Raw genomic sequence first — 23486 nt, 5'->3', positions numbered from 1 at the left:
TATAATGTGTTTATCTTCTCTTCACATAACAACCAAAACAAATTTGAGGGTGTTACTAAATAACTAAAATACTAAATAACATAAAAACAATAAAATAAACAAAAAAAAGAACAAATGATGAAAAAAGAAATGGGGAAGGGAAGAAAAAGGGAAGATCTCAATATTCCCTTCTGTGATGAAGGTATACAAACTAAAGCTTTGAACACCAAAATTGCTTTAATATAATATTGCTTTAATGTATGATCTTGTGCACACAATGTGATGTAATTGGCAGTTGAGCATTAAAACAAAACAGATGCAGAGATGAACTCAACATTGGAAACAGTGGGAAGCCATTTTAAGAGGGTACATTTTAAGACTTCAGCCAATCAACAGAGGCGACTGCATTGAACACCATTGGAGGTGAACCCTCCTCAGTGTCCTCACATGTGCTCATAAAGGGAAAGAGCTTTGACTTCACTTCTATGTTACTGAATGTGTGCAAGAGAGCTTTAGTCCCTGCATCATAAAAGGCAATTTCTTTCTTTTTGAAATCTATCAGCACTCCAATCTTTCTTGGCTTGGCTTGCCCCACCTCTCTCAGCTTAGTTTTCTTTCTTTGAGCTGTACTGAGAATATCAGTTCTTGTCAACATCAGGGTCCAGTACTGATTCTTGGGGTCAAATGTTATGGCTCCTTTTCTTGGAGCAGTTTCACCAGCTACCCCTAAGATGTAACAAGGTTTTCCAGCCACACCAACCTCCCAGTACTGCCTGCCTTTATCAAACCCAGTGCTAGCCAGAGCCCCTATAACATGATTGTAGCGTGCTGGGCCTTCTGGCACATTGAGTGCTGTCTGTAGAAGTTTCATTTCAGAGTTACTGTGCGACAGCTGCAGTTTTGGGTGAGCTGTGTCAGGGTCTATGGCTGGCTGAGCTGTGAATATGGTAAGAGAAAAGTACAAGATAAGGACATTTACCAAGTATGCAACATGGTTATCAGCAGTCACCATAATATTAGGCCTACCTAATACAGTACAAAGTGAGCTGAAAATGATGCTACTGTATGTGACCACTTAAGAAACCAATCATTTAACAGATGGTTATTTTGAAATTACTGCAATATTGTTATTGGTGTAACATTATACTGTAGTTCACATTAAAGTGCATCTTTGCTATCTGGCTGATTACAGGTGACTAGGGTGGCTTGATGTACAAGTGGTGTGTTTCTAGAAACGTTGGATAACCTCCATTGCAATCTTGGTGGTTAGAACCGTCGTTCATGGATTTGGTGTTCCTAAAAAGGGTAGTTCCATCAATCAATCGCAAAATGTTAGGTAGTTGGAATGACAGGTTGAGAATAGGCTAGTCTTTGAAGTGTTGTTCATGGATATGTTGCGGTTGTTAACGTTTTAATTGCATTAGTTTGACTAGATTGACCCTCTATACCCTCTGAACACCCTCAACTAAGTATTTCACTTATCATAATGTTTTAAATGTACATTCATTCACTTTGTCCAAGGGAGTGCAATGGTGGTTAGACGCAACTGTGTCCACTAGTGTTGCGTGGGTCAACTCATTACCGGCGGGTCGGGCGGGGGCGGGTAAGCTTGATTAGAAAATATCACGGGTGCGGGCGGGTGGGTCAAAATTTGATAAAGCACTTCTTCTCACAAAGTTCTCACTTAGTTATAATGTAGGCTACAGAACAAGTGCAACAAACCTTCTTGCAATCTCTCTTAACTGCATAAAAAAGGTTAAGATATGATTAGTCTACAAGACCTTCCATCTTCTCTTCCCCTCTCACACAGTGACAGAGGGTGCGCTGCAACCTGCATTCCCGCAACAAGTGCATCAAGTGAGCACGCTTTCAGCTCAGCTGGTCAGGTGCTGGAGGCGCGTCGAAATAGATTAAATCCTGGAACGGTGGATTCCATTCTCTTTTTACACAGTGCAGCCAAACAGCTAACCTAAATCAAACAGGATCGTCTATACAGATGCATTTTTGTTAAGTTCGTGAACGCGTGTTAAAGGCCTAATGATACTTTCAACTTTCTTGACAGATGCAGTTTTGTTAAGTTCGTGGATGCATGCTATAATGATAATTTTCAACTTTCTTTTATTAAACAGATTTCTGGTTCAGTTCATAAAAATGTAAAGTTTAGGCAACAGACAGATATCAAGGGTTTAAACCGATTGAACACATCTGTGTCAATGTGTGTGTGTTTGCGCGCGCGCCCGTGGAGAGAGAGAGAGAGAGAAATATGTTCATGTTGGGCTACATGATGATTTAGGTCTTTTTCTAAACTTTCCCCTATTGGGATTCTTCGGGGCTTTTTTCCCCTTACTCAGGACATATTGAGGATACAAAATCAGTTAAGTTTTCTTCTGTTGCAATTTGTTCAACATTGACCTCTATTTTGGCTTAAAATGACTGGACTAAGTGTCCACAATATCCACTCAATCACACCTGCGCATGAGCAGAGGCTGCATAATTAAGAAAATATTGGACTAATAATAGACCTCTGAAGTTCGCCTAAAAAAAAGCTGCCATCTTTGAGATCCGGTATCTGTCCATTTTTCCAACGGGAAAATTAAAATGGGGATTTTGAATTATCACACCTGTTAAACTCTAGCGGGGACGAAAAAGTCTGAAATGCAGACGTTTTCCTGAACACACTGCCTCTGCCATAGAGTGGGTACTGTGATCTCCGGTACGTTAAGATGGCAAACTTGTATTTTTGCTACCTCAGAGCTAATTTGCTAACTAACTTAATGGGAAGTTGCATTGCAAGTTAGCTCTGGGATAGCAAAACTCAAAGTGTGCCATCTTCACGGACCAGAGATCACAGTATCCACTCGAGGGCAGAAGACAAAAGTACGTGTGTAGAGCAAAACGTTTGCATTTCCGATTTCGTCGTCCCCGCGAGAGTTTAATAAGTGTGATAATTCCAAATACCCATGTTATTTTCCAATAGGAAAAATCTCAAGATACTGGATCTCCTTATATGGGAAAAGATGGTAGATTTTTGTAGGCGAACTTCAGAGGACTTTTTTTAACCATCAACCTATAGCATGACGTTATTAACACTGGACAGATTTCTGAACGACGTAACTTTCTAGATTCAGTTTTACCTAGGTTGTTGTTTGAGCGAAAGATTCATTGTACCACGTTGGTTTAGCAACGATGGAGTTAACTTTTCTAGAAATGCACCCCAGGTCAGCAGCTGAATCTCTCAACTGACCAATCAGCAGTGAGCACTTTGCTAATCAGGGGTGCATTTCTAGAAAAGCTAGCCTACCTTTGTTGTTGCTAAACCACCGTGGTACAACGCAACTTTCACACAAACAACAACCTAGTTACAATCGTGTCTAAAACGCTCTTGTTTGGTCGAAAACAAATCTGTCATTCAAAACACAGTATTAATGAGTTGAGGGATAAAAATTAGTCCTACACTTTTACTAGAGCATCTATAGAGCTACGTCATACATTATTGAGAATGTGCTGCCAAAGTATAATGAATGTAAGAAAATTTAATATTTTCTTAATTAAAGCCTCTGCTCACATGCAGTTGTGAATGACTGGATGTTGTGTCTGACCTCCATTGTAATTTCTGTCATTACACCACTGCACTCAAGGTGAATGAATGTAAATTGAAAATGTTATAAGTGAAATACTCAGAATACTCAGTTGGAGGGTGTTCAGGTATGCATACAGAGAGTCAATCTTGTCAAATTGTTGCAATTAAAAAGTTCACAACCACAAATATCCATGAACAATCAACAACTAGCCTACTCTCAACCTGTCCTTCCAACCACCAAACTTTCTGACCATATTTGTGATCGATCGTTGGAACTACCCTTTCTAGAAACACCAAATCCTTGAACGATGGTTCTACCGAGATTGCAACGTAAATTGAAACACACTCCTGCTTAATACACAAAGTGTATGTATTCACTTGCAGTAATATTGCAAGACTTACCAATGTGTACTGCATTTTCTTCATCTTTATTTTTCTTCTTCTCAAAATCTATATTGGGTTTAAAAAATAAATAAATAAATAAATAAATAATAATAATAAAAAAAAAATATATATATATACATTCAATCCCATTCCATTCCATTCCATGCTGAATTCTGAATATTAAATGAATTATCCGGAGTAAAATGCACTTTAGATCAATTTACGGATGATTGGGAGTACATACATTGAGTTGACATCAAAATCAGAAGTAGAACCAAAGTATCCCGAGGTCTTTATGTGGTCGGATAGAGAGTCCAGAATGAATTTCATCAAGCCAGTACCTTTCCGGAAATGTTGCTGCTGCAGCTGGCATCTTTAGGGGAAAGTCCGTAGGAGTCGATTGCCGAGTGTGGAGTAACACACTCTGGAAATTCACAATTTTGTCGCCTTTTTTAAAAAAAAAAAAACAGTCCAGTATATCTTTCGAAATTGAAATGAAGTTGTATGCAACAGCAAACCCTAGCTTACTAACAGGTTGGAATTTTGAAATGTCACGTGACGTGATGTGCAACGACGTGATGCAATCGACTCCTACGGACTTTCCCCTAAAGATGCCAGCTGCAGCAGCAACATTCCGGAAAGGTACTGGCTTGATGAAATTCATTCTGGACTCTCTATCCGACCACATAAAGACCTCGGGATACTTCGGTTTGGCTTTAGGGACCCTCTACTCACTACCACGTAAGTGTAATGTTGTTTGGAACTGTAGAAGAGGTATAAAAATAGCGTTTTGTAGCAGCGTTTTGACTAAAAACGGTAAAATCGAACTTTCTCAAAACACATCCGAATGACATGATTTTGATGTCAACTCAACGTATGTACTCCCAATCATCCGTAAATTGATCTAAAGTGCATTTTACTCCGGATAATTCCTTTAATGGAATATGAATTTTGATGGTGAATTTTGTCAACAGGCAATGCTGAATATATTAGCTTTTAAATGACAATGTAAGATTAATTTCACAAGACAAACTACAGTACAATTCAAAACAATCTGTAGGTTTAGCGTCTGTAGGTTTAGGATGCAAATGAAAAAGAGATTATATCAACTGAGTATATCTTCCCTATCACAAGAAATACTGTTCAACGACAGTGTGGTTGATTATTGTATATACACTGTATAAACTATCATCAGTAATGTTTTTGGCACTGACGTGTTGTAGCTTACCTTCAACTTTGTCTTTAAGACTCTGGTTCTCTTTTTCTTTTCTATTCAAGGAATCCTGCAAGTTGTTTTTCTCATTCTCCAAAGCTGTAACATAAAGACAGAAAAAGAGGAAACAATTTCTTAAAATCTTTAAACTCTCAGACAATGTAGGCTACATTGTTGTAGTTGAAGTTGAGCTTGTTGAAGAGTTAGAGGCCTGGTGCTTAACATGGCCTAGGTCCTTTGATCTCACCAGCTGATGTCTGTTTCAGTTTTTTAAGATCATCCTCTGCTTCCTTCTGTGAGGATAGGGCTTCATCTCTTTCTTTTTGCATTTTGGAGAGATCCTTATCTTTCTTGCCCAGTTCCCGTTGTAGATCTAAATAAAAAACAAAATATTTTGAAGGTTACAGTGACTGAAAAAAAATACTGAATAGATGCATGTATTGTAACTGTGAACTGTCAGCTTTACACACAAATTAAGAAACTAGATGTACTGCAAAGCGATACAAAATATGACCGGCGCTCAGTCCTGCACATTCTCTCTGCAAAAATAAATCACGCTTGTCAATTTGTCTCCATCTCCTACTCCATCCTAGCATAAAAATCTAGACGCACCCTAGTGGCAGTAGCGGCGGTAGTCGGTGGCTTGTGAGCTGGAAAAATTAAACTTCGAGGCCAATCACATCGTGTATAGAGTTGGTAGGCGGGCTTAACATAATGATTGATGGCAGAGTTGCAACGGTTTGGCGTGAATTCCCTGCTACTTGAAAACAAAGAAGATGGATGTTGCTGTTGGCGAACAGCGTGACACGAGTGGGAAACCAAAAGAGTATTCTGCTGAATTTGACCATAAGTGCACTGTATCAGATTCATAGACTGTTCCTTTAAGTCTCAAGAAGACAAACAACAAACCAAAAGAGAAAAAAGTGAGTGGTTTATGTAGACCACAAGGTTTCTGAAGGCAGTGCTTACAATAGGCTGAATACTGATTCAATGTTTGTTGAACATGTTGAACACATCTGTCTTTGGAGCTAATGCGTCTTTTATCATATGTTGTGACATGTCTCTGAATGTTGTGATCTTTAGATACTGTTACTTCCCAATCTCTGAGTAAGCATCAGACTGTGATAATAAGACAGGCATAAACTATGTCTGTCACAAAAGGAGCCTCACCTTCATTCCTTGTTTTCAAAACAGCACATTCTTTAGCCTCCTCAGCACTACTCATCAGGTCTGAAGAAAAATAATATTTTGGAAAATATATTATGGGAATGTCAATGTATGGCACTGAGGTCAATATCAATTATGACTGTAAGCTGTTCTCCATAAGCAGGTGCCTTCACACATCACCTTTAATCGAAAAAGTAAGGTTACAGTACATCCAGGACATTTAAAAGACTAGAGATTATTTTCAGCATTTGGTAGTACCTACAAGAATAAGCACCTCTCATTATTTACCTTTGTTCGCTGCTTTTAATGTAGTAATGACTTGTTCCTTTACTTGAAGTTGTGACTTGAGATCTGAAAAGATAATCATCATCTTTCCATTACAGGTTTACAAACCATCTATTTTAAAGTATAAACAGAAGAAACTAATGTGTTATTACCAGAAATTTCATCAGCAGTCCTTTGTTTTAGGTCTTTCTCTCCATTCAAGAGAGCATTCATTTCATCTTGCATTTTAATGGTCTTTGCAACTGAAGAGCCAAAACAAAATAGGACATTTATTAGTTTATTTTCAATCACTGCATACTGTTCAGTGATCGAAAATATGAGTTCTATGCATATGCTGTGCATTGCAGTGCAGTCCATAGTACTCCTGCTGTAGTCTGGTCATGTTATTGATGTAATGTTTATCTTACGTAGCTCTCCGTTCTTCTCATCCACACTCTGTAGTTTCTCAGTGCTGGCTTTAAGATCCCGCTCCCTCTCCTTCAGACGCTTTTCCAAAGCTAAGCACATAATTAGCAGCAGTTAGAACATTAGCCTAATTAACCATGCCAAAACATGTCCATGTATGGTGACTGAAGTTCCCACCCACAGTTGAAATACTTTTCACTATACAGTAAACACCTTATTCGATGTGTTATTACAGTACAACTATTCACCTGCAATATCTCTCTGAGCGGAGTCTTTCAGACGCTTTAATTGGGCCTCCAGCTCTCTGGCTTCTCTCTCCAAAGTGGCAATCTCTTCCTCTGGAAACAGGAAAGGCATTAGAATGCAAAATGTATTCACATGTTTTTCTTTGTGATGGGAATAACTGTCAATCTGAGTTGTACTTACTCCTTTTCTCACTCCTTTCACAGTCTGATGCTTTCATCTGATTAATCTCCTGCCTCTTCCTCTCCAGTTCACTCTCTTTTTCTGAAAGTTGTCACTTGGTCATTTTTATACTGTTTTCGCAACAGCCTTCTAAATGTATATTGTATATATTTCATGATAGCAAATACCATTCCTATGGCACTAACCAGCAATCCTTTGGGACGTTTCCTTTTTGACCTTGGATAATTTGCTCTTCATTTGGGTGACCTCATCCTGCAGTGCCATCATTTTGATCACTGAAACAGTGCAAAACAAGAGCAGTCAGGTGACTGCAGACTCTAGCCCTTGTAAAGTCAGTAAAAAAAGTAGCCTAAACCCCTACATCCATATTCTTGCCCAGATCCTGATCATTGTGTGGGCAATTTAAAGTAAATCAGACCAGTACTTTTTAAACACACACACAGAGAAATAAACACATACATGCAGATAAAATAAATAAATATTATTTAAAATGCTATTTGCACAAATACATGTAAATGCATGTTTCATAAAAAGAAACAATCAAGGGGAAAGTGGGAGTTTACCGTAAAGAGATGGGAGGGGAAGCGCAAAGAGCGCCTAATTATGTATTCCGCGGTATGTACAACAATTGCCCATGAAAGCGCACGTATATTCTGTGCCTAAATATTTCCCCCTTGTAAAAGCAGGTGTTAATCCAAATTGCAGTTAAATGCGTCAATAAGAGAACCTTTCAAAGACAGAAAAACAGAATTGCTATTTAGAGCACCAGTGTTGCGTCTTGTACTATATCAAAAGCAACCTTAACTTTAGTTTCCATTCGAATGTCTTACTTTCACTTTCACGTTATTCACTTAAACTTTCCTACTTGCTAGATTTGACCAATCTTCCATAGCCTATGTGCACAAGTAGTTTGAGTAGAATTACTGATCTTCATTATCTCCCTGCTTGTTGACATATTATCATGTATTGTATTATTTCATGATTGCTAAACGTTTGATTCTTTTTAATGTTGTCATCAGTTAACTTAATTTAACTGCGCTTGTATGTAGGCTACACCGTTCAGTTGTGGACGTTCGTAAATTGCTGTAGGGGGTGGAGAAAGGCGCAGATTACCCGATGAAGTGAACGTTTGATAAATACCATGTACCACAGCGTTCACTATCTGCAGTCTGTCTATGGCGCTGATAACGCTACGTTCGCAAATGTACGTACATCTGGCCCTCAGTGTTTGCATACTGTAGTTTAAGGGCCAGCAGACGTTTCTCAACTTACTGGCCTGAACGTTCTCTGCCTCTTTGTCACCCAGTGCAGCGATCCTTTCATCCAGCTCCTTCTCCAGGTCTGTTAGGAGGTTAAGAAGACTTAAAATGAGATAAATACAGATGTGTCTGATACATTCTCAACTTTTTATGTTTTTCTTTTCTTACCTGAGATCTGTTTTAAATAATCTTGGATGTTTTCTGGCTCCTCTTTAACTCGTTCCCTTATTACAGCAACAAGCTCTTTGACTGAAGAAAAACAGCTCAAATATGAACTTTTTCAAATGCAAGTTATTGTGCCTAAGAACGATAATTGTACAATAACAGATCTCCACAGACAGATAATTATTTTATGTTGCATAATATGCATCCTGTGGTGAATTTGTTTATATAAGGGTTTCCCCCCCTCTATTTTAATCCCAGTGTCAGCTTTGTATTTATTTACACAGGTAGCCCTGAATGCAGCTCATTTGAAGTGCATGATGTGGTTCACTGCTCATTTAATATGACCTGAGAATCCTGTATACGGTCTCGTTAAATCATATCTCATACCCAGGCCCGGAGTGGCTAATCCGGAGTTTCAGGATGATTCCTGGTGGGTCATTAACATTTTGGGCCGGCCTGAATATTGTGAGCTTAAATATATTGTACAGTCATTTGCTGCGCCATTGCGGCGATTCAGCAGCCTGGGCTGTGCGGTCGCAGCCCCTTACTCGCAGCTTCTCAAATATTAACAAAGTAGCACTCACAAAAACTGTTTGGAAGTTGAAACCAATAATTTACGGGAGTAAATGAGTGGCCCCTTCTCCAGTGGCACAGCCTGGACAAACTTCCATGTGTGCAGGGGAAACGTGTAGTGGGCTAATAATAATTCATTTTACTGTAAGGTAATAGCCCCAGATCTCAAAAGCCCTCGAAAATAAAATATCAGATGTGTATGGGGTCCTCCACACATGGATGATCTAACATTCCGTTTTAGTGAGCAAGTAGTCTTGTTGAGAGAAAATAGAGGCTAGAAGCTCTAGCCTAGAAGTTTTCTTGCCTAGCTCAGGTAGGCTACTCTATGTGCAGAAAATGGCCTGGAATTAGTTTATGAATGAAATTATTTACAGGTTCAACTCTGATATATAGGTAGCTGGGCCTATAGTCTGCCAAAGTTCTCGTGCAAGAACAATCAAAAATGTCAAACTTGCAATTTGTTTATATTAGCTCAGTGGAGGCTACTCCTATATTAACTCTTATCCTGTAAGGATGCATCCCACTTGCAGAAGTGTAAAAGTCCGGCTTCAGAAAGTCCTACCATGTATTGGTTCTACCTGTGCACTAAACACAGGTGATTTCACTAATTAGCTTATCTACCTGGCTGAGGAGTTGTGCCAATTTAAATCACCTGATTTATTGAATGGTTGGAGCAAATATGTGTTACTACTTTCTGAATCCGGACTTTTACACCTTTGCCCATCTAGCTACTCTAGCCCCCCCCCCGAGAGGCAAATGTGTACTCACTGGCTTTGGAAGATGGACTTCTGTTCCCAAGATCTTTCTCTGCCTCCTCTAGTTCTTTCTTCTTGTTCTCCAGTCTTCTCTTCAGTTCTGCCATACAGATGTATTGTCAACATCAAGAATACAAAAAAACCTGCATGTGTAATGATTTAAAGCAGTTGAGAGGGATCTTTCCTGAACTCTCACCTTTCTTGTCCCCAGACTCACGGTCTATCTCCCTCTTGAGGGTCTCGATTTCACTGTTCAACATGTTCATCTTGATAACTGAGAAAAATGATAAGCAGAAAAACAACTTTATATATTTTAAGATTCTAAAGGTAAAAAGTTCAATATTGGATTTCGGTATTTCTACATACTTAGTTTAGGGACGCCTTCTATTTGAGTCATGTCTTCTTCAAACTTTGTCTTCAAATCTGCATGATAAAGGTTTATTATACAAAACTCACCAACATGACGCAAAACAGAAGTCACAAAGTTAGGTAGGGTAAGGTGAGGTAAGATCACCTGACCTGTGTATCTTTCCTTTAGAGAAGCACAACTATCTTCTGTCTCCGCTTTGCTTTTCTCCAAGACTGAGAGATGTTAGGAAGGAGGAAAACATATCTGTTATTTACACGTTCTTGGTTAAACCAAAACAAAGTCTGATAGGACTATACATTAGGATGACAATTCAAAACATATGCATTGAACTGTGGTTCAAATGTGTGCATGCCTGCATGAGTGTGTGGGTGTGTGTGTGTGGGGGGGGGGGTGCCCTACCTGTAATGCTGATTTTCAGTTTTGCATTTTCCTCCATCTTCTCTTGCAACTTCAATTCTGATTAATTAAACACATTCTTTAAGAAGGCACCGTCGTAAAATGACACTAACAATGACAGTAGCATCAAAACGGTCTTATCTGGGATACAGAAATCCCTTTCAGCCTTCATAGCAATGGATACTTGTTTCTTGGTTGACATAACTACAACTAATCATTTGCTAACCATTAAGCATAACTGTGTTTACAAATAAATTACTGATGAGAATTAATGTAGGGACAATGCTTTACAAATGATGAACAGAGCATTTTGAAATAGCTTACAAATGCTTAACAAATGCCGCATACGGTGTAGTTACGTATACTATACCACTTTAAACGTGAAACTTTATTACAGATATTGTCTCATACTGCATACTATACAGTACTCTTATGTATTGTGTGATGAATGATTCACAACTCACTCTGTTTTGATTTCTCCTCTTCTGTTGCTGCCAGCAGTTCACTCTTCTCCTTGAGTTCCTTCTGTGCAGCTTTGAGAAAGTTATAAGGACAAAATTAAAAGATAGTGTCACATTAAGGGCTCTATTTTAACGATCTAAAACGCATAATCTGAAGCGCAATGTGTCTTAAAAGAGGTAAAAATTGTCTCTGTCTCTGCGTCAAGCGCATACTGTAGGTCAAAAGGGTTGTTCTTATGTTTCTTAATTAGACATGGGTGTGTTTTGGGCGTAACAACTAATGAGACTGACCCTTACCATTCCCTTTGAGAGCAAGGAGAGCAAAGTCAAACAGCGTGTTGGTTTTTGAGAGCAAGGAGAGCAAAGTCAAACAGCGTGTTGGTTTTTGAGAGCAAGGAGAGCAAAGTCAAACAGCGTGTTGGTTTTTGAGACTAGTAAGCGCATCTCTGCAGAAGGAATCTGCTTGCATGTCAGACCGTGTATGCGACAGCAGAATTCCACTAAAGCTTCCTTTACTAAAGCATGTGTGTGTGTGTGTGTGTGTGTGTGTGTGTGTGTGTGTGTGACCAAGCCTACACGTTTCTACCCTCGCCTTGTATTTGAACTCATAGGCAACAACAAAACAAAGTCTTGTTTTTTCTTGGTCAGTGGCATGATCATTTTCAGTGGCGTTAAAATAGTGATTTTTGATCATGTGCCTGACCACACCTACTGTATTTTTTCATTGACAATGTTCATTTGGCAACTTGTGAACTTGAGTGCTTGGCAGAAAATCATCACTGCGTTGGGTGTAAGATAGGAACAATACATGCGTCACGCTTGATGCCACAATGAACCGGGTGTAAGACAGGGCCCCAAATCTCTGGACCATTATGTATTATGTATTCGTCTTCTTTCACAGGCATAAAACCTAATGTACAGTAATGGATAAAGACTGATATGAATGTGCTATTGATATTAAATAAGCATTCTACTAAACTAAGAAAAACACTTTTTTGTTTAACTTTACCTACTCTAAACTAGAGTCTTAAAAATCTACACATATGCCTACATAAGATCTTCAAAATGGCATCAAGGGATCTGTAAGTGTGAATAAATAATGCATATGGTTGCATTGCATGGTTCTGACATTAACTTCATCACCGCTGTGTTGAGTCAGATGTCCCACCTTTTATCTTGTTTGAAAGACCTGAGAATTGCTCAGACTTCTCCTCCAGTTGTTTCTCAAGCCCTGAGTAAGAATCAGAGACAGGTTGTTTATGTTCATATTATGTTATATTATATTATATTATCAGAGGTGTAAAAGCCTGGCTTCAGAAAGTAAAAGTCCTGCCAGATTTTTGTTCCAACCATTTACTTAATCAGCTGATTCTAATTAGCACAATTCTTAAGCCAGGTCAGAGCCATAGAGAGAAGAGTTTTCTCTCCAGTTTTCTCTACAGGTAGATCAACTAATCAGTGAAATCACCTGTGTTAAGCACATGGCAGGACTTTTACTTTCTGAAGCTGGACTTTTACATCTCAGTATATTATTATATTATATTATATTATTAATGAACTCGTAGGACTTACTTTTGTTTTGTCCTTCAAGACTCTGGATCTCTTCCTCTTTGGCTGCCAGTCGCCTCTGGACTCCTGTCTCACAAACAAATCATTGCATCCTCAATAGAAATCACAATTAAGTACAGCATTCTTTTGTTTATGTATAAGTATATATAAGTATATATACTCTTTTGATCTCGTGAGGGTGTGGTCTCCGCATTTATCCCAATCCGTGAATTAGTGAAACACACTTAGCACACAATGAACACACAGTGAGGTGAAGCACACACTAATCCCGGCGCAGTGAGCTGCCTGCTACAACAACGGCGCTCGGGGAGCAGGTGTTAGGTGCCTTGCTCAAGAGCACTTCAGCCGTTCCCACTGGTCGTGGCTCGAACCGGCAACCCTCCGGTTACAGGTCCGGAGTGCTAACCAGTGGGCCACGGCTGCCCCATGTCTACTAGTAAGCAAATACTTTCATCTTGTCTAATACAATCTGAACATGATTTAGTCACTAGCCTTGAATTGATCGTTGGAGGAAGAAATGGGTGGTTTCACAATCAGGGTATAGCACTTTGTTTCACAAGGCCTAAAAATGAAATCTTGAAATATCATTAATTACAATAGGGATATTCTTCCATATTACTGTTCTAAAAAGGCTACATTTTGCCAATGGCTTTACAATTCCGTTTTTCAAACCTAAACCTTCAAACCCTCTAAATACAGTGGTCCCTCTTCACAGGCGTAGTGCCCTCATACCTGCGAGCAGGTGATCTGTGTCTGGCTGCCCGGAGCACGATGCACTCTGGGCCTCCTCCAGTCTCAGCTGTTGTGTGAGTATCTTCAGGACTGAGAAAATAGAACTCTTTTTTTTCTGATTTCAGATTTAGATCATTCATTCATTCTCTGAATCTATGTTTGAAACTCACTAAGGTCATAATCAGTGTTGTGGTCATCCTGGAGATCCTTGATCTTGCCCTGCAACAGGTCTTTCTTTTCCTTTAAGGCCTTTTCAAGCCCTGATGACAACAGTACACAAAGAGAAAGAAATGTATATATATATTTTTTATATTATATTATATTATATTATATTATTTATATTATATACATTTCTAAATAAAAGTAAAATAAACGTTTGGGGTTCACTTAGAAAGTTCCATTCAACTCCATTATAGACATTTTAATCAGAGCAGCAGTTTTCAGTTTACATTATGTGCTTACGTAATTGCAAAAGGGGCTCTCTAATGTTTTCTCAGTTAGCCTTTTTGAATGATATCAGATTAGTAAACAGAATGTGCCTTTGGAACATTGGATGAATGGTTGCTGATAATATATATAATGGGCAATGCAGATATTGCATTAAAGATCAGCCATTTCTTTCTACAACAGTCAAGAACCCTTTTGCAATTATGTAACCAAACTTTTGACCGGTAGTGTATATACTTGAAGCCTACAATTTGATTGTTTCTTCTGCACCAATATAATCATGTTGTTAGTCTCACATGTAGTTAAATATACTGTTAAATACATTTGATTACAGAATAAGGGTGATGGGATACCTTTGATCGTGGAAGCTTTATCCCTCCTTTCATCTTCCATTTTGCCCTCTAACTTTCTCACTTCTTTCTCAAGTTTAGCAATATCTGCAGCTTTAGAGACAATGAGAGAAGTCAGTTTCCCAGCAAAAAAAGACACCTGAGGCTCATGTTAATAGCGCAGATCAGTTCAGTTCCAAAATGTGGCTGCTATATAGTGGCTATATAGCTGCTACTTACATGCGGAGGAATCCGAAGATTCACGCAGACGATTCAGCTGTCGATTTTTCTCTTTTAGTTGTGTTTCCAGTTCTGTTACACACACACGCGCGCACACATGCACACACACACACACACACACACACACACACACACACACACACACACACACACACAAACACAACAAGTTTGTGTTGCAAAAGATTGTTCAACATAGTATAGAGCGAACCTTACTAAAATGCATTGAAAATTGACAAAAAAGGTATAAATACCAATTGCTACATCGGTTTGCTTTAAAGCTGACAGAATGTTGCACAACTTTTTCTAGAGCCAGTGCCCATTGAGAAGAGATGAAGAACCCACTGACAGGAATGGTATGAAACTCACCAGTAAGTTTGGACTTGGACTGATCTGTCAAAGTCTGCATCTTGATGTATATTTTCAGAATGTCATCTTGTGATGCAACAATTTCTGGAACTATGGCAAAAGTGAATAAAGTAAAGAAACAAGAATGACCAATGACCATTCTCATTACAAAGAATTTCATCAGTTTCAAACAGATTTCAATATTTAACAGCTGCTCAGGAACAAAGGTATTATACAGTACAGGCCAAAAGTTTGGACACACCTTCTCATTTCAATGCGTTTTCTTTATTTTCATGACTATTTACATTGTAGATTCTCACTGAAGGCGTCAAAACCATGAATGAATGCAAAGTTATTTGGCCCACAGATTAATATTTGTCAAGTTATGGCTTGCTGAATATGGTATTAAATAAAAAAAAAAAGATAGCAACTTTGAAGAAACTAGAATATAAGACATGTTTTCAGTTATTATGACCACCGCGCAGCGAAGCGGCGGTCATATAGGTTTAGTCAGATTTATTTAATTTTTTTCTTTTTCGCATGCCCAAATTTCCGTCAATGATTCCCGGGACACTGAAAGACCGGGGTACACGAAACTCTGGAATGAATTTTACATGTGAAATCTATGAACTAATCATGTTTTGGTACTTGTTGTCTAGCAGATACCAGTGAGAATTGAGTGTGGATAATGCAATTTAGTGAGACAGTTAGAATCATATAGGCCTTTCAGCGTGATTTCTTTTTGTGGAAAAAATGTGCTGGACTGGGCGGCGGTCATATTTTGTACCGCTCTGCGGTACATCTACAGTAGTTTCACACTTTTTTGTTAAGTACATAATTCCACATGTGTTCATTAATAGTGTTGATGAATCTACAACATAAATAGTCATGAAAATAAAGGAAACACACTGAATGAGAATATATACTGTATATTGTCAGACTATTCTCTAAAGATTAATTTTGTCCTATCATTTCATTGGTGGAGTGCTCTCACTTACTCAGTGCAGAGCTTTCATCACTACCACCTTTGCTCTTGAGCTCTTCCTGCTTCTTCTCCAGCTGACTCTTCAACTCTGCTCACAAAACAAATATCCCCACATACTCATACTTTGTAACTTGCTATATTTTCTGTAGGATATATCAAAAGCCTTACATGTAAGAAATATCAGTAACCTTACAAATCATTCATGGCGATAGAAATTTCCATAAGTCACGGTGTAATGCCAATAGGCTATTTTAAAAGCTAATTTCCTATTGAGGAAGACAGCTTCTATGTATACATATACATTCTCAGACATTTGTCACTGATGTAAGTATTTTCTCTGCAGTAGCACATACCAGCTATCTGTTCTAATACATCCTCATCAGCCTCGCTGCTTTCCAACTCATGAATTTTCTCCTGCAGACTGATCACTTGTTTAACTGCAAAAAGTGAAGAGGGAAAAAAATCATAAAAACATACATGCAATCACATTTACAAAATGTCCAAACAGAAAACTTACACTGTCAAAAATATCTATTTGTGCATGAGTGGATCTTTCCTGCTGCTCACTGGAAATATATCATAACATATGAGACTAGTTACTGGTACTTTATTTGTTTCATGTTGGCCCATATTACTGTACCATACACAAGTCATATGCAAGCCTGCAACCATATTATCGAAACGATTGAAGGTGAAGGCAAAACGAGTTGCTTATACATAAACTAGTTGCTTATACATAATATACTTCAAATAGGGCTAGTGGCAAGTTTTTACACACTGTTCTAACTCCCTCTGCCTGACTTTCCATTCAGAAAGTCTTTAGGAGAAGCACCCACCTGGTGTGTGTGTGTGTGTGTGTGTGTGTGTGTATGTGTGTGTGTGTGTGGATACCCAAGTCTGTGGAGCCCCCTGCGGCTATCAGCTCCTGTTCTGCAAGACTCAGCTCCTTCTTCTTCTTCTCCAACTGCTTTTTCAACTCTGGGATACACATAAGAACATAAGAGGGCACCAAAATGTCTCAGGGACACTTGACATATACATCTACAAATATACCGCAGAAATGAATGATATTGCACTGTGTGAAAACATAAGGGAAGAAGAATGAAATACCAGAAATAGTTTTGGAGTCTTTGGCTTTTTTAATCTTTATCTCCAGGTCTTTGAATTCGACATACTTTGAAAAGGCTTCAAGGGCTGAAGGAGAGCAAGAGAGTTAGATATTCATCACAATGTAGGAAATGAGTGAGCCTTCTTACTACAAAACCTGAGCTTGTGTGTTCAACTGATATGTTCTTAAAAAAGTACTTGACTTTACAGAGAGGTGAGGGACACCATGTTTAGGTGGAACACTATTGACACAAGAAAATATTGGACCATCCCAACCAGCAATGAAACAGGGGCATGTGTGCATTTGTGATTAAATACTCACTTAACTTGGAGATCTTGACGGTTTTAAAGCCCATTTGATCAATCCAACCAGTTAATTTCAACTGCATTTCTGTCAGATATAAAATGACATATCGATCAAGGACCTCCAAAAAGATGTGATGACTACGACATGGTGCAATATGATCCAATTGATATGATGCCCCTTGCTTGGGCTGGATGATTGCTGATGTTAGACTACTCACCAGCTATGCGAAGCGCTGTCTCATAACCAGTTTGTCTGTTTGAAGCAACCTCATCCCTGAGCTTCTTCTTAAGATGCAAATTTTCCACCTCTGAAGATGAGGAATATAACAGGCATTATGGCTCAGTACAGATCACTATGTAGACTAGTGTATTCTGAGAAGTTAGATGGATGGCACATACCCAGTTCGTTATTTTTGGCTTTGTGCTTTTCCACATCAACCTTCATGTTCTTCATCTCATCTTCCAAACCTTACAACACAACAATGATTTCCTTACAGCAAAGAGTATTAGGGGCACAAGACGTGATCACCATTAAGTGCATTTTGTTACGTTCATGCAAGGACAGATGATTGTTTATTTCTGAACTTTTGGCTATGTGTACTTTCACAAATGTAGCTCCTGAATGTAAACATAAGACGGCAGATACAATATGCATACTCACCTACACATGCATAAACAAATGTAGTCTGTATATAAAAACAAAAAAAATGAATGGTGTAGGAGTTTTGTTTTGCTGAAAGGATTAAACATGACAAATATATAAAGGCTCAACTGGCTAAACTAGGATGATGAGAACACGCAAAGTGAACATGGAACATTTTGCTTACCTCTACCTCTGTGGAGCCATCAGTTCGTCTCTTCAAAATATCAAAGAAAGATAAATCATTTTCCTGATCTTACAAGCATGAACTGGTTACCTCCATAGCTGAATGTGTGTGTCTGGCTCACCTCCGTTTCAATGGTTCTGAGAAGGTCTTTGTATTTCTCCTTCAGACTCCGCAGAACACGAATGGACATGGGGGCATCAGCACTTGCAGGAACTAGAGGAACTAGTAGCAAGAACTCAATTATACTGATATACTTTCATACGCATGCTTTGAGTGAAATTGTTTGAATATTGTATTTTATACCCCAGTGACAAGAAATGTTCTTTCCCCAATATTTTTCTATAACAGGACTTTGTAGATCCGGTGAACAAATTCCATATTGTCATTCGATATCAATGCTTTCGTATGGTAACTATAGCAGAGGAACCTCCACTCCGCTGTGCATCGTGGAATTCTTTGCCTCCGCCTCGTCCATTCATTTGGGACACTTTATCCCTTACATAAAGTTAATGGTTGATAAAAAAAAGTTGCCCATCTATCAGATATAGTCTATAAAACTGTACACTTCTGTTAGTTGTTTTCAGTAAATATAAAATAGTACTGTAACTACTTACTAAAAAGCCAACCGTAAACTGTAAGTGTACAATCTCACCATGTCTGCTGTTGGCACTGAAGAGCACGTAGGGGGAGAGGAAGAGGCTCACTAGCAGCACCTGTGTCCCAGTCATGGCCTCATCTAACTGCTGTAGCAGTGTGGAGCTGCAGAACAGAGCACAGAGCTTTATACCCAATGCAGACCATTTCACAATAGTAAGTCTATGTCTGGCTGCGAATGCAGTTCCCCTTAAAGCAACACCATTCTTGCCATTATTTGATGTAGCCTACACTATGTAATGACAAAAGTAAATTGGGATGCCTGCCATTACATCCACAGGGACTTCTATGCCGTCTCATTCTAAATCTTTGTTTCACTGGCATTATTCACCTTTTCATGTATATATTTCCTTAATCATTTTTGTAAATCTCAACACTTTTTTAACAACAAAAGCTGTTGCTCCTGCTTGAACAAAAAGAGCAAAAAGACTTATTTTTCAACACTCAAATGAAAAGAAATAAGCAAGATATTAATTATCTGACAATGACATTGCTAGACCTCTGAAGTTCACCTACAAAAAGTACCCATCTTTGCCCATATATGGGGATCCGGGTGTTAAGTAAGGGATAATGGCCACTGAGGTGTCCTGTTATACAGAATTAATGAACGAGGTGAAGGCAACTCCCCGACGCGCGTATGTGCCCTTCATTCACAAAATAGAGCCATGTATAGATCTATGTGCACAAAAGTTTGCAGGAAGGTGGGACATGTCCTAATTTATGTTAAATCACACCTACAAGTAACAAGCTTTCAGAATATATTATGGTTTGGTTTGGTTAAATTGCTTTTCCTTCGTGTTGGAGCTCAAAATGTAGGCTATCACACTGTATGTGCCCTTCATGCTTCCCTGGGGGGAGCGCCTGAAACCCCTGATGACACCATGGACACCAAACAATCAATGTTATTATCTTAATATTCTGACAAGTTTAAAATATTATGATGGTTGACAGTGGGTCAGAAGTGGTGGTCCGATATCTGGAAGCTGGATTTCACTATCTGGGTTTTTGCTCACAATTTGGTCCCCCTCACTTTGAAAATATCTCCTGCACCCCTGGGGGAGAATAAGTGGAGTTGCGTTGAGAGTGGTCTGGATGCGTGCTAACCTTTCCAAGAACATCACTAGCCATAACCAAAACCGAACAGACTTCTGTTGTCATCTATTTACAACATTTTTGCATGCATTGTGAAATACAATGATGATAGGACAAAACATCTGTTTGCTCAGATAAAAGGATTGGCTTTCACCACTGCTGATTTCTACATAATTCTGTGAACTAGATGCACCGCAGAGCGGTACAAGATATGACCGCCGCCCAGTCCTGCACAGTCTCTCCGCAAAAATAAATCACTATCTCAATTTGTCTCCATCTCCTACTCTGTGTGTTTGTTTATGTGTGCGTGTGCCTGCTTGCCTGCATGTGTGTGTGTGTGTTTATGTGTGTGTGTGTCGGCGCGTGCGCACATATGGGTGTGTTTGTGCGTGCGTGTACGTGTTTGTGTTTATGTGTGTGCTTGTATGCATGCCTGTGTGTGTGTTCGCTTGTGAGTAGGTGTGTAGGGGTAATGGGGTGTATGTGTGTTTATGTGTGTCTGTGTGTGTGCATGTGCGACATGCGTATGTATGCATACATGTCTACTGTGTGTGTCTTTATGTGTGTTTCTGTGTCTTTATTTGTGCATGCGTGCCTGTGTGCATACATACCTGTTTGTGTGTGTGTGTGTGTGTGTGTGTATTTAGTGTGTGTGTGTGCCTGCATGTGTGTGCATGAATCTTCGTGTGTGTTTGCGTGTGTTAATGACTGCGTGTGTGTGTGCATGCATAGTGTACAGTCACTAAATGTACACATATATTAATTTATTGTATGGTCCCCCATGAACGGAATAACAAAACTTGGCATGCTTTCAGAGGGTGTCATATTGATCCTACACTTCAAATTCCGTGCCGTTTTTAACCTGTCAACCAAAGATACCTGCGATTACAATGCCTCGTTTTTGCTTTTTCATGTTTAACTAGGTGCCGCTATACATCAAATGAGTGGATATGGGATGGGTTGCCATGGCCCCTGGAGGCCAACATACAAAAAAATGTTGAGTGAGATTTGGAGTGTTAAATTAATGTTAAATTCCATTCACGCTTCGGTAATCTATTCACCCAAGAATGGAATTTAACATTAATTTAACACTCCAAATTGAATTTAGTGCAACTTGCAACTTTCGGAGATGATTGCTGCCCTTCATAACATAGCATAGGTTACAGATGTGTGCATCAGGGATTTGCCCTTTGCCATAGACAGGGTGAGCAACGCACAGTTGTGCACATTTGTTTAAAAAGTGGGATTTGAGATACATTGTTAAAAGCTAATACAAACTACAATATTTTACTGTCTGAAGTTTGGGACAATACCTTTTGAGTTTTTTTTTCAAAATAACGAAAGTCACTAATGCTGAATTAGTAGGCCTAGTCTAATAGACTAACATAATTCCAGGAAAATAAATCCTAACATCTTAGATTAGTCTTTGAATCACCAATTGTAATGATGCAGAATTATCCTCTGTACAGAGACTACATTCACAAAACAGTGGCCTGCTTTGTAGAGATGAGAGATGCAAAATACATAAAAATGTGTCTCCATGAGGTGGTAGTATTAGGCTGTGTCTTCAGATGTCAGTGTCAATGTCTTGTAGAGTAGGCTACACCTCATTTATAACAAAACGCATTTAGCCATATTGACCAGGGACCAGGGATTTTTGTACACTATAAGGCTAAAACTACAATATCACTTTACAGTTTACACATTGATTACAGTAAAGTGAGGCCTTTCAATGCTAAAAGAGTAAATATCCCAAATGAATGCAAATATGTTTATTAGAATATTAATGAAGTGCCTTTGTATCTTTGGGGATAAACTAGAGATGATTCTGGAGAAAAAGCTCTTGTGAGCTTTCTTCTTTGATGAAGTAATGGTGGTAGTCTTGTCACTCCAGGCAACTGGTGCACCACAAGGTAAGCACTCTGCACATAGGACAGCTACTAAACACAACAGTTATGATCATTTTATACATTTTACCAGTCATCCTGTAGTTTATGTAATTTTCTATGCAAAATTAGAGTTGCAATCAACAATGACCAATGTCTTACCTGGATCAACATGAGCAGATGTCGGATCCCAGTTCTGATCCACGTTGATGGACTGCTCCTTTCTATTACTGCCCGACTTTGATTTCTGATAAATTAGCATATGCAATAAAATGGCTTAAAAAATGGAAAAGGGGCAATTGTAAATTCTAATTATGTTTGGAGAAGCTTTAAAGCATCTACAATGTGAATTATGAGAGGAGCACTACTGTACATACAGTAAGCTTTTGTTATTTTTGTGTAACTGTATGCTTTTCTACAACATATTACTTGAATCTGAACAAAACCAATTAAATATATTTATATAAATTAAATATATTTTACCTTGATATGAAAAAAGGCCTTGATTTTTGAGAGGTTCGGTAGGAAACGAAGTGTCCGCTTCTTGGTCTTCTCTTCCTTTAGATTTGGCGAAATAGTGGTTTGCATGAACTCACGTGTTAGAGATGTGACCAGAGACTTCTCAAAACAAGGATCCTCTGACATCATTGCCTTCAGGAGAATGTCCTTACTGCCAAACTCATGCATGAGATCATTGTAAACGGCTCTGAATACTTTTTTAATGCTCACATCATATAGACAGGGCATACTTTTCGCCATGCCCAAGGCAGCATCAATTTCTGTAATTACCCTGTTAATTAGCACTCTACATATGTCTAACATATTATCAGAAAGTGACTCTTGATCATTCAAGAAAGTAGTCGAATGACTAATACAGTGACCAGGCTGGTGTAATCATCTGAGGCGGAATCCACTGGGTTCAGTGAGGGATAAGGGGAATCCATTACAATATCCTTGCTTACGGAAAGCTGCGTGGGATCACCTAAGCAAGGTCTGCTAAAGAGACGCTCAGTTAACGGCTGCTGCTCCGTTTGCCCCTCTAAATCCCCTGTTGTTTGCAGAGTCGGGGCTAGCATGTTCATGACATCCCTCGTCATGACTGTGGTAAGAACTTGTAAGAACTTGTGGCACCTTGGGGTACTATTTCAGACAAGGAATGTAGGAAACTGGGGCAAGATGCAGAGGATGAAGAATGTTGGAAAACTCCTTCCATATCCATATTCCAAGGTGATGGAATGTTAAAACAAGGAGGGAACAAATGCTTCACTGTCTCCTCAGCATATACCTGCACAAACTGTCTGACAATATTTTTTTGGGGGGGGAATTTGCCACTCAAAAGTAGAGAATCAGAAGTAGACTTTGTGGCAGCCATTCGATTTTGGTCCTTAAAGCAAAGATGGCGAATCAGGTTAGCAAGATTGTGTGAGAGTGAGCTCAGTCTCTCATCACACAGCAATCTCTCAAGCCTTTCCCCCACTGAGGTAAGATCCTGAGTGAGTGAGAGAGAACAATCCTCATTTTGCACATCCAGCTCAGCAGAGACGGTGTT

General features: G+C 39.0%; 1 protein-coding gene across 1 annotated transcript; it reads right to left on the bottom strand.

The window, feature by feature from the left end:
- Positions 1-211: 211 nt before the first annotated feature.
- Positions 212-22703, bottom strand: LOC121724381 (myosin-9-like). Its single transcript, XM_042110905.1, has 39 exons — positions 22421-22703; positions 22100-22184; positions 18958-19064; positions 18427-18527; positions 18306-18335; positions 18140-18164; positions 17878-17946; positions 17697-17786; positions 17495-17563; positions 17176-17259; positions 16957-17043; positions 16419-16502; positions 16079-16153; positions 15102-15191; positions 14736-14807; positions 14520-14609; positions 13890-13979; positions 13720-13809; positions 12991-13053; positions 12587-12649; positions 11422-11490; positions 10961-11017; positions 10711-10773; positions 10558-10614; positions 10388-10465; positions 10205-10291; positions 8867-8947; positions 8712-8780; positions 7625-7714; positions 7440-7520; positions 7262-7351; positions 7016-7105; positions 6761-6850; positions 6612-6674; positions 6327-6386; positions 5404-5529; positions 5172-5255; positions 3962-4009; positions 212-915 (listed from the first exon to the last, which is right to left on the bottom strand). The coding sequence occupies exons 3-39, from the start codon at positions 19031-19033 to the stop codon at positions 353-355; spliced, it is 3294 nt and encodes a 1097-aa protein (XP_041966839.1). The 5' UTR covers positions 19034-19064; positions 22100-22184; positions 22421-22703; the 3' UTR covers positions 212-352.
- Positions 22704-23486: the final 783 nt, after the last annotated feature.

The sequence above is a fragment of the Alosa sapidissima genome, chromosome 1 (genome assembly GCF_018492685.1).
Source record: "Alosa sapidissima isolate fAloSap1 chromosome 1, fAloSap1.pri, whole genome shotgun sequence".
NCBI classification, from domain to species: Eukaryota; Metazoa; Chordata; class Actinopteri; order Clupeiformes; family Clupeidae; genus Alosa; species Alosa sapidissima.
This window is presented reverse-complemented; position numbering and strand designations above follow the sequence as displayed.